General features: G+C 35.7%; 1 protein-coding gene across 4 annotated transcripts in view; it reads right to left on the bottom strand.

Moving 5' to 3' along the window:
- The window catches only part of IDE (insulin degrading enzyme), a 60,170-nt gene that overhangs the window by 43,457 nt on the left and 3,539 nt on the right, over positions 1–13,174 (bottom strand). For all 4 annotated transcript variants that reach the window (XM_050305251.1, XM_050305252.1, XM_050305250.1 and 1 more), the window contains exons 2-7: positions 6,627–6,811; positions 5,030–5,237; positions 4,118–4,287; positions 2,641–2,763; positions 1,143–1,255; positions 560–722 (exon numbers count right to left, since the gene is read on the bottom strand). In XM_050305251.1, coding sequence (XP_050161208.1) covers positions 560–722; positions 1,143–1,255; positions 2,641–2,763; positions 4,118–4,287; positions 5,030–5,237; positions 6,627–6,786 — 937 coding nt within the window. In that variant the 5' untranslated portion in view covers positions 6,787–6,811. The remainder of the gene's footprint in view (positions 1–559; positions 723–1,142; positions 1,256–2,640; positions 2,764–4,117; positions 4,288–5,029; positions 5,238–6,626; positions 6,812–13,174) is intronic.

Here is a 13,174-nt window from a genome sequence, read left to right on the forward strand (position 1 = left end):
TTCAGCAACATAACTTTTTTTAAACATATTTTGATGAATTTTCATCAAAAAATTCTCTTCCTTTAAGCTTACAGCAACAGTGCAAGTTAAATATAAACACAAGTCAGAACCATCTGATTTTGCACTCAGAGTGATACGACAAACTCAAGACCATTTGATTAGTAGGTAATTTATTTCTGCTTGGAACAGAGTGATATAAAGAAAAATAGCGAAAGATACCTTGCACTCTTCCAGACATTAAGGGATCTGACAAAGCAGTCTCAAAGTCAGTGACAGAACAGAGACACAATCATTATATCGAAGTTCATACAACTATCTAAACATGGCAAATAAAGGGGACTGCAAGACATCATCGCTTCAGCAGTCTGAGTGCTTTGTTAACTATTTATTTTTACCTGCCACAGAAATAAAAATAAAGCACCAAATCACTTACAATTCAAATTACTCAAGTAGTTGAAGGTTTTAACATACAAAGGTCAATTTTAAGTGAAACTCAGTTAAACTTTAAAGAAATGTGTGATCAAGTATTTTTTTAATTGTTTAACTTCAAAGCACTTACCTTTGGCTTTAAGCTCTGATAGAAGACTCCCTGGGCCTTCATGCCCAATCAGATGACCAAGGTAATGGCCAGGGTTTGATTTATAGTACTTCTGAAGGTCTGGGATAGGAAATGTGACATAAAGATTTCTAATATCCTTAATGGGTACCACCTTGTAAAGTTGCTGAGGGGGGAAAACAAACAAGGAGACCCATAAACAAAGGGAAATTCATTAATTTTATTCCTCTCCGGAGCACAAAGTGTGTTCCCTTCACACACACACACATATTACAAACATACCTCCGAAATCTCAAGAGTAAAGATATCTAAAACTTAGGGCAATTTGTAGCCACTCATAAGGCAAACAAAAAGAAAACTAATTATCCCTCAGTTGCTGACAGCTGCAACCAAATGTACAACCTTTGCTATAAACTATTCAGAACTACACTCAGCATGGAAAAGTGGGTGGAAAATCAATAAACAAACACGGAACTTGACAGGGACACTGATAAAAAAGTAGTGAAGTGCATGATGTTTACTGAAACATAAAAAGATATCATTTAAGGTATACACTCCTGATGGAAGATGTTATTTCTATACGTACCCGGAGATGCTCTTCTTGGAAAGGATGTTCAGGAAACTCTGGTATAGGGACATTTTTATTCTCTACTTCTGAAAATAACTTTACCACTAAGCAAGTCAGCTCATCCAGAGATTCTAGAATAGAGAAACATTAGAAAAAAACACAGTCCTTACGTGAAGTCTCTGGCAAACTTGGGGTTTGAAAAGTAGTTTTAATGGTGTTATGATAGTTGATTTCAGAAAGGAAATCTATATTCATACTTAAATTTTGAACATGCTAGAAGCACCATGCTTATTAAAGGGAGGTTTCAATCATTATTAAAATAAATCCTGCAACCAAAAATAAATTTTTACTTATAAATCTAAGCTGGAAGCAAAGAAAAGATACACCAGCCATTGAACATTTACAAAAACAAACATTCCACAAAAAGCTAAAGGGACATGGAATTACAGCTGTAAATTTTCTAGACTGAAAACATCTTTGCCAAAACTTGAATTTTCTTAAGCCTCAGCTCACGTCCAGTAGTACTTCAGGTATGCTGAGAGTCAGATCATCTGTCCTTAAGCATCCATAACACACACATCTGTGACCTGTTTAAGCACTTCTACCTTTACATCCATTCTAGTTTCAGTCTGTGACTGCAGTACTCTGCAAAAATGAGCAGCAGACCTTCTGCAGAAAGAATTTGATGTTGTGCATTAATTCACCTAAACTGACCTATACCATTTCTGTTGAAATGATGCCTTCCAAATTGCTATGTGCCTCAAGAAATGCATTTTGGAGCACTTCTCAAAGTGTGAATACGATAAAAAAGACTCATCTGTCAATTTTTTAGCACACGCCTTTCAAGGGTGGGCGTTGGAAGAAAAAACCTGCATTTCTTGGATGTCTCAAAGCAATGGATCTCAAAGGATGTCTCAACCTTAATCCTTGACAGATTTCAAAAGCAGTCACCTGGTTATCAAAACAATCCCAATTAGACTGAGGAAGCAGAATCTTTCCTACCCAACATACATGTACTCCTACACTAAGAGAATTGTCCAGGGCAAAAAACCAACAAAACAATGCAAACAAAGATGGTTCACTGTATATGAAAATTCTGTGAACTGCACATAATTCTATTACAAACCACTATTTTTTATTCACATCACCAAAATACACATTCATTTAAGCTTTACAACTACAGTGATGGTTTTCTTTAGTATAGATTTCCAGTTGCCAGGGTGATTCTTACTGAAAGCTTCCATTTCATTCACTCAGTGAATTCTGCTTTTGATTAGATAAAAAATTAATTTTATTCCACTCATACCCATCATCCTAGCATTACTGTAAAACATCACATAAGTACTAGTCTGGGAGCATATTTCCAAAAATCAAACCATTTTCAAAACACTGTTATTAAGTTTTTAACAAATATATGTAAAATATTATCTTGTGTGGAATGTTTTAAGCAGTTGGAACCTTCATTTTCTTCAAATATATATGTAAAGACTTACTTAACTAACAGAACAAAACTCACCTCTTCCTAAGACACAAATAGCCATTAAATTTGATGAGTAATAAGTAGAATGGAACTTCAATAGCTCTTGCCTTACATCTATTCCTTCTTTGGTTGGTCTAGTTTCCAGAGTGAGTTTGTTCCCTGTAGCATAAAAACAGTTAACAATATTTGACATCTATGTACTTACTGATAGAAAATAAATATATTAATTCATCTGCTTTCCTTGGGATGGATTATCAATTTTAAACATAATTTCTATGCCTAATAAGTAAACTGGATCTCCCCATGAAAACATTTCCCCTGGGTCAGTTAGACAACCTTCTTAAAATGGGGAAAACTATTTAATATCTTCAGTAGCAGAGATTAACATACATACATTGAAGACTTACCTATTAATTGGTATTTCCCAAAACTTTGTTTTTTTCACATTTATCCATTTGGAGAATGCAGTTATTAGTTTCACTTCTACAGACAGTTTCCCTTTACTGGTACAACAGAGCAACACGTGTTCCCATAGCAGGTGGCTACCAGACCCACAACTATGCCCTCCATCAGCAGGTGCAAAAATATTCTTGTCTTTCCGGAGGCAGAGAAAGAAACTCGTCCCTTACAGCCCATTATCTGCTCTCCCTGTCATCCTAACTGTCCCCAGTATTTGTGTCAACTATTCACTGTACAAACTGACCCAGCCACAAAACACAGTGATGCTCAATGATTAAACACTGCAGCCCTATTACTTTGACAGTTTCAAAACCAAATTCATGTCAAAAATAACTTCTTTGAAAAAAAAACCAAACCAAAACAAAAAAACATCCAACACTAAAGCATCAAACATTTGTGGGTTTGACCCTAACTGTGGTATCTCACCTCAGTGCTTTTTACACCGAGGATTTGGGGTGTTCATTTTAAATTGTTACTAAGCATTCTGTGAATAATTAAGCCTGAACAAAATAATACAGCCATAAGATTGGGATATGTGCAAGATCATTTTATCTATCCATCTCCTACTGCTGTGCTCTATGGTTAAGATGTTGTTTCTATATTACAACCCACTAATTTTCACTTTACTTTGCTGATCTTTCTGATTTGACCTAGTCACTGTCACCTAGTCTAAATGCAATACTAGTTAACAAAAAGAGCATGTGGCTAACAACAATTTAAACACAATTTATTCACTTTGTTATGTATGAAGACTTAACAGTACCAAATTATGACAAATCCAGGAATTGGAAAACATCATTAACTGCAGTAATTATCAGAATCATAAAGCTTGCTTCATCACTACACTCCAAGTCTTGGATCGCTCTGTTTCCTATGCTTTTGTCTAGCTCTGTTTGGTCTATGATGTGGAAAATGTGATAAAGCACCATAATAAATATGTACGGAGAGGAAAAAAAGGGGATTGTTTCAGTCTGTCTTTAGCAATTTTATATAAACAATAATACTATGTATGCTACACAGAACTCCAATGAAAGACAATTATATTCTGACAAACCTGTTCCAAATTTACTGAAGGGATGATTGGGGTTTCCAGTAGCCTTCTCCAGTTGAAACAACCTCCAGGCATCATTCATCAGATTCTTCTCGTGCTCAGAATCAACAGCATTCACTTCCCTGTCTTTGCAGCTTTCATCAAACAGAGGGCACAAGAAAAACTGGGCAAATCTAAAGAGAAAACCTTTAATTCAATCAAGAGTACTGTACATAAATGGTAACAGAAAAGTAACAAGCTTGGTACCTACTGGAAACAGCTGAATATATTCTTTTTTAATGCAGAATTTATAAATTCTGTAACAGTTTTGACACTGATTCAGTATCTTTATTTCTCAATTTCTCAATTATGTATAGATGTAGACAACATATTCATCATATAAGGTACTAAAAGAATAAGGACCCTGCATCACAATTCTCACTGAATATTTCTACTGTTTTGAGGTTTAGCTGCAGGAGGCTCTTAATCTCACAAATCAAGTAAGTCTCGTCAGACATCCAGGGAGAAGCCAAAGGGAAAACTCGTTCTTTACGTCACTGACTACACACTTTTCCATTTCTGTCCCACCCCCAAAACAGAGAGATTTCAACACATTCCCTTTACTAAAAGCATCCTAATATATTTCTAGACTCCACCCTGCGTTTGCTATCAATGCATAAATTCACGATCATATTCTGTGACCCACATTTCCAAAAATACTCAGTGTAAACACAATATTTAAATTTCAAAAATTCTGCCTCAGTGAAGAACTTTTCTATCACAAAAAAAAAACCTTAGCAAGACTTTTAAACTGAGAAATATCTGGTTATCAGTTTTAACAAAAGATAGTGCTCTCAGTCCTTTTCTAATAAACTTTCACGCTAATCCAAGTAGAACCTATAGAACAAAAATGTAAATCTTAAAAAATGTGTTTACCTGTCTAGTGCACCTTCTAGATGTTCATGTGACACGTCGAAATAATAATTGGTATGTTCCCCACTCGTGAAAGCATTGGAGCTCCCGGCATGCTCACTTAGAAATTGGCTATACTCGTTCTCTTTTGGGTATTTCTTGGTTCCCAGGAACAACATATGCTCACAAAAATGACTAAGCCCAGCAATGTTGGGGGGATCAGACAAGGATCCTGCAGAAGGAAAAACTTCATGTAAACATTCACAAAAATTAATACTAAAACATTAAGCCTTTTAAGATGTTCTATATTACAGTACTTTGCTTCAGGCAATTATGTATCTATTCTGTAGCTGCAAGTAGACACTTGTGCAACTATAGTCAACTAAATCTTAAAAAAAAAATTAAAAAATTAGAATTAGTAATAACCAATTAGTGTATCAAACTGCCTCTTCAAATCAGCTTGCACTTCCTTATACAGACAATTTTTCAATTGAAGTCCATGACTCACAATCTGTAAAGACCTGGCAGATCACACCGTTCTGAATTCTATACCTTGACTGTACTGTGTTAAAAGGCAGCAATTGCCAACCATAATTAAGGAGGTATTTATCCTGTGGTTCACAGGACAAGCGATAACCTGTAATTTGCCTGAACACAAGCACTTATGGATGACCAGCTAGTAGGTGTGAAGGAAAACAGATTAAAAGACAATAAAGATTTGGAAGAATGGAAGGCAAAACCACAGAAGTTGAGGTCTGGCAGTCCTACTTTGGAGTGTGCAGCGATGTGCAATAGGAGACTAGAGATGAAGGCAACAGATACATCTCCTCCAGTACACGTGCAGGAACTGAATGCTGCAGTTGGCTATTACTACCATATACCTAAACAAAACACATTCAGGATCCTCTGAACTAGATAATGATTTGGGACAGCCATCTCCATAATAAAAAAGGTCAGAAGTTTTCTAAGTTACTCTGCTTCTTCTGCCTTAACAACTGCAGCAAGAGCTCCCAACTACAAACTTGGTAAGAGTTTGTAGTTATGTGTGGGTGCATCATACTTTCCAAGCAAGTGAAAAGCTACACAAGCTTGAGAAATACCTCAGATATAAGAAAAGGCTTCCTTTATTCCAAAGGGTCAAAGTAACTGCCTTCCAATCTATTTCCAGTATTTCTGTCTGCACACTTAAGCATCGTTGGAGTTAGGGAAGGCCTCTCCAACTTCTCCAACACTACATCATTTTCTCACCTCTACACATCAACAACTTAACATAAAAAAAAAAAAAAAGTCTGACATGACAGATGGAGCTGTCTGAAATAATTGCACTGCACCCGCCCCTTTCCTGCTTACAAAAGATCTTTCATAACACGAAACTTAATGGTTAAAAGCAGTCTTTCTACTGGCTGAGCTACACTTGAGTAAACACAGAGTACAGTAAGAGCATTTAGTTAGCTCTAATAATTTTCAACCTGATGTGTCAAAGAATTAAACAAACTCTAAATTACAATAAAAGGCTAAGCTGCCAACTGCATACCACTCCTGTCAGTTTAATTGCAATCAAGATACCAAAACCTTATGCATTTTTATTAATGACATAAAGAACACAGCATGAATTAAATACCTATGTGCACATCAAGCGCTGCTGAAGACTTATCTGTGGTGGGGTCACTAATGAGAAGAGCTTTAATGCCATTTGCCAGTTCCAGTCCACGATATTCTCGTTTATCCTCAGGTGATTTGATAATTTCATTTGTTATTCTCTTAATAGCTGGATTGTTCATTTTGTTGTTTGTCTCCTTCTGAAACCTTGAAGAAAACAGAAGAAATTTCACTTATTATTTTTACTTAAGCCTTGCTACTATTTTAATATTATGTTAGACAATACTGGGCAATAATGACAGTAAGTTCTACTCTGCAAAAAACTCACCTAATTTGCCTAAAGGTATACTTCAGATCCTGAAAAATATTGCTGTTAAAACAAAAAAAACCCTGAAGACCAAGAAACAGGGATAAAAATATAGATCACATAACTGAATGCTTCAAGTATCATACTAATGATAATTTTAAAAACCTTAAACTTAATACATGTAATTCCCTTATTCTATCATGATAAAATTAAATTAAATGAAGCATACACTGCTATCTCAAGTATACTTTCAAAACTTCAGGAAAGTATTTCATGTGTCTGAATTGGTGGTTATGTTATGAATGTTGTAACTTTGTGATTGTTAGATAAACAAAATTTTACTGGATTTGTACACTCAAGCAAGAAATGGTAACGACGCTTGCAATGTTGCCACAAAAATACAAACACACTGCAGAACTGTCATGATAAACAGGAATAGACTGTCTCACACATTTCAACTTGAACTATTAGTTTAACAGATGCTACGAGACGCTTCTTTAATGGCACAATTTTGAAATGCTAAGAAACTAAGTGTGATTCTGAAATCATAAAATGTGGTTATACATTTTTTTAAATGCCAAGTGAAGAGACATTTAGACTTGAATATTTGTGGAGGTAGAGTATAACCCCTTGACCGTGTGTTAAAAATAAACCTCCAAACAACACATAAATAACAAAGAGCAACACAAAACCAAAACAAAAACGTCCAAACAAACCCCAAACACACACAAAAAGAGCACAAACCCCAGACGTGGGAAATCAGAAAGCTACACTCTGAGATCATCACATGGTGGATTCCTGTATGTAACAGCCACTGAATTCACACTATTTTACAGGAAAGGTTTTAGAACAGGGCCTGCTATATAGTACCAACAAAACTTAATCTCTTCCTGTGGTGAAACACTGCTTGCCATATTGCTGAGTGATTTACTACATGGGTTCATCACTCGTCACTGAATTCATTCCACTTTAAAAACCAGCTCCAAGTTCAACTCCCCACCACAATACAGGCATGAGAAACTTTGTTCGTATCCCATAGACAGCAAGGAGTTTCACAGCATTTACTTTTCCATTTTCAGGCTGTATGATTCAAGGAACTGGAACTTCCTCCAAGTTTTAAGACTATGTACAAGCTCTAGGACCACAGGGGATGTACAATGTGAAGAACTGCAAAGTTCTCAACATACAGATTGTTTCAAGGTACTCACGACATTTTAATCAACTCTCTAGCTATCAAACCAACTGCAAACTCAGTTGGTTTGCAACAGATACAGGACAAAAAACTCTGAAAATCTAATTATGTATTTACAGTTTAAAATTACATATGAAAGGCAGTCAGCTAATAAAATCTCCTTCCTAAAATACTGTTATCATTCTCAAAATGAGAAGCAGTTCTGAGAGCTATTGTCCCTCTGGAATCACCTCCTTCACATTTATTCATGTCATTCTATGGTATAAAAACCAACAACCAACTTGAAGCCAGCAGATGCAGTGCCATCAGTGTTGGTGTCAGATATTACAATGAGGCTAATATATTACTAACAGCATTTTTAGAATAGAAAGTTTGTGAACATAATGCCTATGGCAGAATCAGTGAAAACCAGTGTTTCACAAACACAAAATCAAGCTTTTACCTGTAACAAGAGTGAAAGTTTGTTTAAGACCGGATTTATGTTTGTGGAAGGATAGATACAGATAAATATAGAGAGAGATATATATCTCCATATATGTAAACTGGAGAAGACATTATTTGTAAAAAAAACCAAAACAGTAAAGTAAGCATTAGATCTCTGCATACTTTTTAAAGAAGTAAAAATATTACTCTGGGACTTTTAAATACTCTTAAGTCATAACACGTCTCTACATGAAAAAAAGCAATATACAAACAGGAATTATAATCCAAAAAGAAAATAGAAGCACTCATCTTAGAAAGCATCAATGAATAATAACAATCTGAATGTCTCTTATCAAAATCCATAAATAATATGAAGTAACTTTTTACAGTTCAATATAAGAGCAGTTAAATTCATTTTAGAAGGAACCAGTTCCACTATTATAACATGGTTCTCTCACTGTGAATTACTTTTTTTTTTTAAAATGTGCAGCCAAATGTAATCACTAAACAATAACTGAAATGCTGAATTCAAATTTATATGTCTACACTCCCATTTAAACCTGTCATTTATCCACTAGTTTCACCCTGTACTCAGGCTAATTCTGCTTGGAACATCTATGGCCTTCCTTCCTCCAAAAAAATGTAGATCCCACCGAAATCCAAAGATTACTCCAAGTACTGCACATCTCTGTTTGTCTGCATCAACAGCACTGATACAAACAATGCTAACAATTAAAAAATGCCTCCATCTTCAAAGTTTAGAGTATTAAGTAGAAAAACTCTACTCAACTTTAGATACTATGTAAAATTTATGAAGTGAGGATACTGCTTTTCATATATGAAAATCAGTAACTAAACTGTTCCTAACTGTTTTTCACTTGCACACAAGTGATTTGCACACAAGTTGGACTGAAAATATAAGCATGTAGGAGAACAAGGAAGTTTCTGAATCTCCTGATTTCACAACTGCTAAGGAAGACTTATCTTGGTTTTCAGCTACAATATGCTGGCTCATTAAGATACTAGTTGCTTATCATAAGACACACATACACTATTAGCTGCTCAAGTTGTGGGATTTCTTTAAACATTATACAATTTCCTTGTCATCTGATATCTCCTTGTTATTTCTACACCGTATCATTAAGTCACAGAACTTTACTGTTTGTTCAGATGACTCATCTTTCCAATGTGATTCATCAAATTACGCAGCTTCTATGAAACTTCATGAGATTTCAGTTGATGTCTTGCGAAGCTGTAGACCTCCACTTAATTTTATTATCATTCCCTAATTCTGCCTCCTTCATAGGCTACCTCCAGTTTGGTAGTCAAATTTCAGTGAAGGAAAAAGCTACAATCTTCAGAAGGACAAAAGCAGTAATTAAGCCTTCAAACCAAACTTGCATGTCCATCTTCACTGTTACGTCAAGAGGCACTGTGAACACAACATCCTCTAACTTCAAATGGGTTTGCATGATTAACCTACAATTATTTTGCTGCAAACTGAATTAATAGTACCAGACAACTTGTATGAAAGCAAAAGCAGATCAACTACACCATACTCCTGGAAGGCAATATGTCAGAAGAACAAGATCAACACCTTCCTGCTCAAGTACTCTTCTTCCTGGCGCTATGTTACTACAATATAAAAGTGAGGAAAGTTCACTTTAGAGAGTTTTTGCACCATTTCTTTTTCTTATGGAGTAAACTGTAAGACCTAATATTAAATGTTCTCTCATATGACTGCTCTCCCGTGCAGCTTTTAAGTTCTCTACGTGCAATTGCTTTATAAGAATACCACATTCCATTGTTTCACACCAGAATCCTAAAACTCTACAAACCACTTTTTGACATCAGAACTGCTTTTATCCATAGGCAAAAAAAAAAAAAAAGAAGATAAACCCAGAAAGAATTCTGTATTTCTTATTATTTTTCAGAAATAGCTTGATTTCTAAGGCCATGTTTAGACACTGCCCTGAAGTTCACACGCTCTGCTGTCATTACAATGAGTACTGGATGCTGCAAAGCAATTCATCCATAAAGGAGATGCCACGTTTATTGCAGAGCTAATAGCCTAACAAAAACATTTAAATGTTTAAATGAAAATATTTAAAAGAAATACTGTCATACTACTTTCACAAAACAGAAGCAACAGAGAAAGATCCAAATAAGTAAAGACAGCAGGAACAAATACAAAGCATTACTGTGACACTGGAAATTCTTCCAATGGCTCAAAAATTACACTTGGTAAGATGACCAATGTAGAGAGAAGAAAAAAAGAATGGGGATGTCTGAACTCAGAGCAGTGTCTCTATTCAATTAAAAGAAAATATTCTTCCTCCTCCTCAAAATTATTTCACTTGTACAAGAAAAGTATCAGTTAAAACCAATGCTGAATTTTCAATTATAGCACTTTGAAGTGAAATTATATTCTGTTCTTTGAGGTTCCATTTCTGTAATCATTTCCAGGCAGGCAGTCCCTTGGAACCAGTAAGGCTCTCTGGGGATGCCAGGTTTCACCTGCAAACAGAGCATTACAGAGTGGGATTAAGTGATATATGATTCTACCTCACTATTTTAATCTTTCAAAGTTATTTTAGTAAACTTACTTTAATTAAAAATTAGCCACTGTAATCAAATCTAAGTTCAATGTCTGAACAATTAAAGGACCATATTTGAAACCCAATTAACAGAAACTCCTGAGGGTTGCTTCAATGCAAGAATGTGACTAGCTAATAAAAATATGACCCCCAAAGCAAAATCTCTGAAGCCCTTTTCGAGACTTTTTTGACATGACAGTCTGCACACACTGAAGTCAAATGCTGGTACACAGCTCTGAGCCAGAAGAATGGCAACAGTTACCATCTCAGCAGATCCTGATGGGTTTTTTCCATTTATATCAGTTGCCTTAAAATATGGATTTATTTGAAGTTTTTATGCAACTCAATTGCTCACCATTTACCAGAGTGAAGTGAAACCTTTGTGGAGTCAGAGCCTCTCTCTCCCTTCTGTCCTGCCAGGGAGTTACCCTTGGTAACATGTTCCCTGTGTTATTTACTAATCCATCTTGGTTACATGAAGATTTCTCCAGCTGCCAATGCACAGAGTGAAAGAAGTGCTGTGTGCTTTGGCAGGAGGCCTGGTGCTGCAGAAGCACCAGCCAGAGTTTTCTCACCTCTCTTACAAGGATGAACTGAGCACTCTGGAGGAGTCCAGGAATCTACCTACTCTCTTAACTTCTCCATTCACTTGTATGTTATAATTTTAAAAAATATTTTTTAAACTAAACCATAGGCAGTAAATTTTTTTTCCTAAACTCAGATAAATGTTTTGAGTTGTTACCAAGAATGTAGTAAAAAAATGGAGCAGAGAAAGGGTAATCTCAAGAAATCTCAAAACAAGAAAACCCAATCAAAACCAACAAACCAAAACACAACAAAAAACCCCAACAAAAACCACCACCAAAAAACCAAAACCAAATCAAGAAATCAGATCAATTTAGGTGAACATTACCAGAAAGGACTCTTCAGGAGAATCTCCATAACTCTTTCAGGTCACAGGTTCACCAGCAGACAAACCTAGCAATCCTTCTTTTACACATTTAGAGATTAAAATACTTCACATTATCCAACATCCATGAAGCATCAATCTTCTGTGAATTTATCTGTCATGAAGCTAGAGAATGTATGAGATCCCAACACATTCCTGATACTGATCTAAATAATTCTGACTGCATACACAGGCAGACAGACTGCATAAGTAGATAAACTGCTTAAAATGTTAACATGTTTTATCACTTTTAAACTCATCAGGAATTCAGCATACTACTTCATACACAAAGGCTCCAACTACAAAGACCCACAATGATTTAATCAGTGCTACCAAGTTATTAAGAGCAACTAATCATGCCAAATCAGGCAAGTTTGAAGATGATGAATATTTATTAGGTTTTGTTATGTAGTTTATTTTGAAGAAATTCTAAACTCACGCTACAATTAAAGCATTTTCAGAACCTCAGTCTGCAGCTTTTTGCCAAGTCTATAATTGAGTCAGAAAATTCCCTCCTAATGATGGTGGCCAGGGCAGACACTTGCCTTGCTCTTGCTCCCTAAAGAATCCAGCTTCTACAACTTCTAGATCACAGCAGTAAAACTTGGTCTGCCACAGGCTTCACCACCAACATGACAGCAGAAACACTGCTGTGCAACACTGGTGTACAGGAATTACCAGTAGCATTAATGAGACAACACCACGTGTGAACCTGGCAAAAACAAGGGCCCTGGTGGCTTCACATGTAAGATCAGGCAATTGGCCTGAGAAGTAAAATGACATGTGCTTTCAACAGTCTTGTGATAGTCAAATGAGATGGGATATACAATAAAGACACCATAAAGCTGATTTATTGCCCTAAATCTACGTTCCTTAACTTGACCACTCCAGTTTCCAAAGCACTGGGTAAACAAGTCAAACAAAAAGGCAGGATTTTATACAGTCTGATTTTACACACAGCAATAAAGGACAACAAGTTTTTTTAAAATCTCTACATCACTTAAGCTTACTTCTTCTACCTCCTTGAAAATTGCTCCAAACAATTAATCCAAACACAACCTCCAAGGTAAACAAGCTTTAACCACGTTCACCGTAAATAAAA

Source organism: Myiozetetes cayanensis, unplaced genomic scaffold (genome assembly GCF_022539395.1).
Source record: "Myiozetetes cayanensis isolate MyiCay16 unplaced genomic scaffold, myiCay2020 scf10, whole genome shotgun sequence".
NCBI classification, from domain to species: domain Eukaryota; kingdom Metazoa; phylum Chordata; class Aves; order Passeriformes; family Tyrannidae; genus Myiozetetes; species Myiozetetes cayanensis.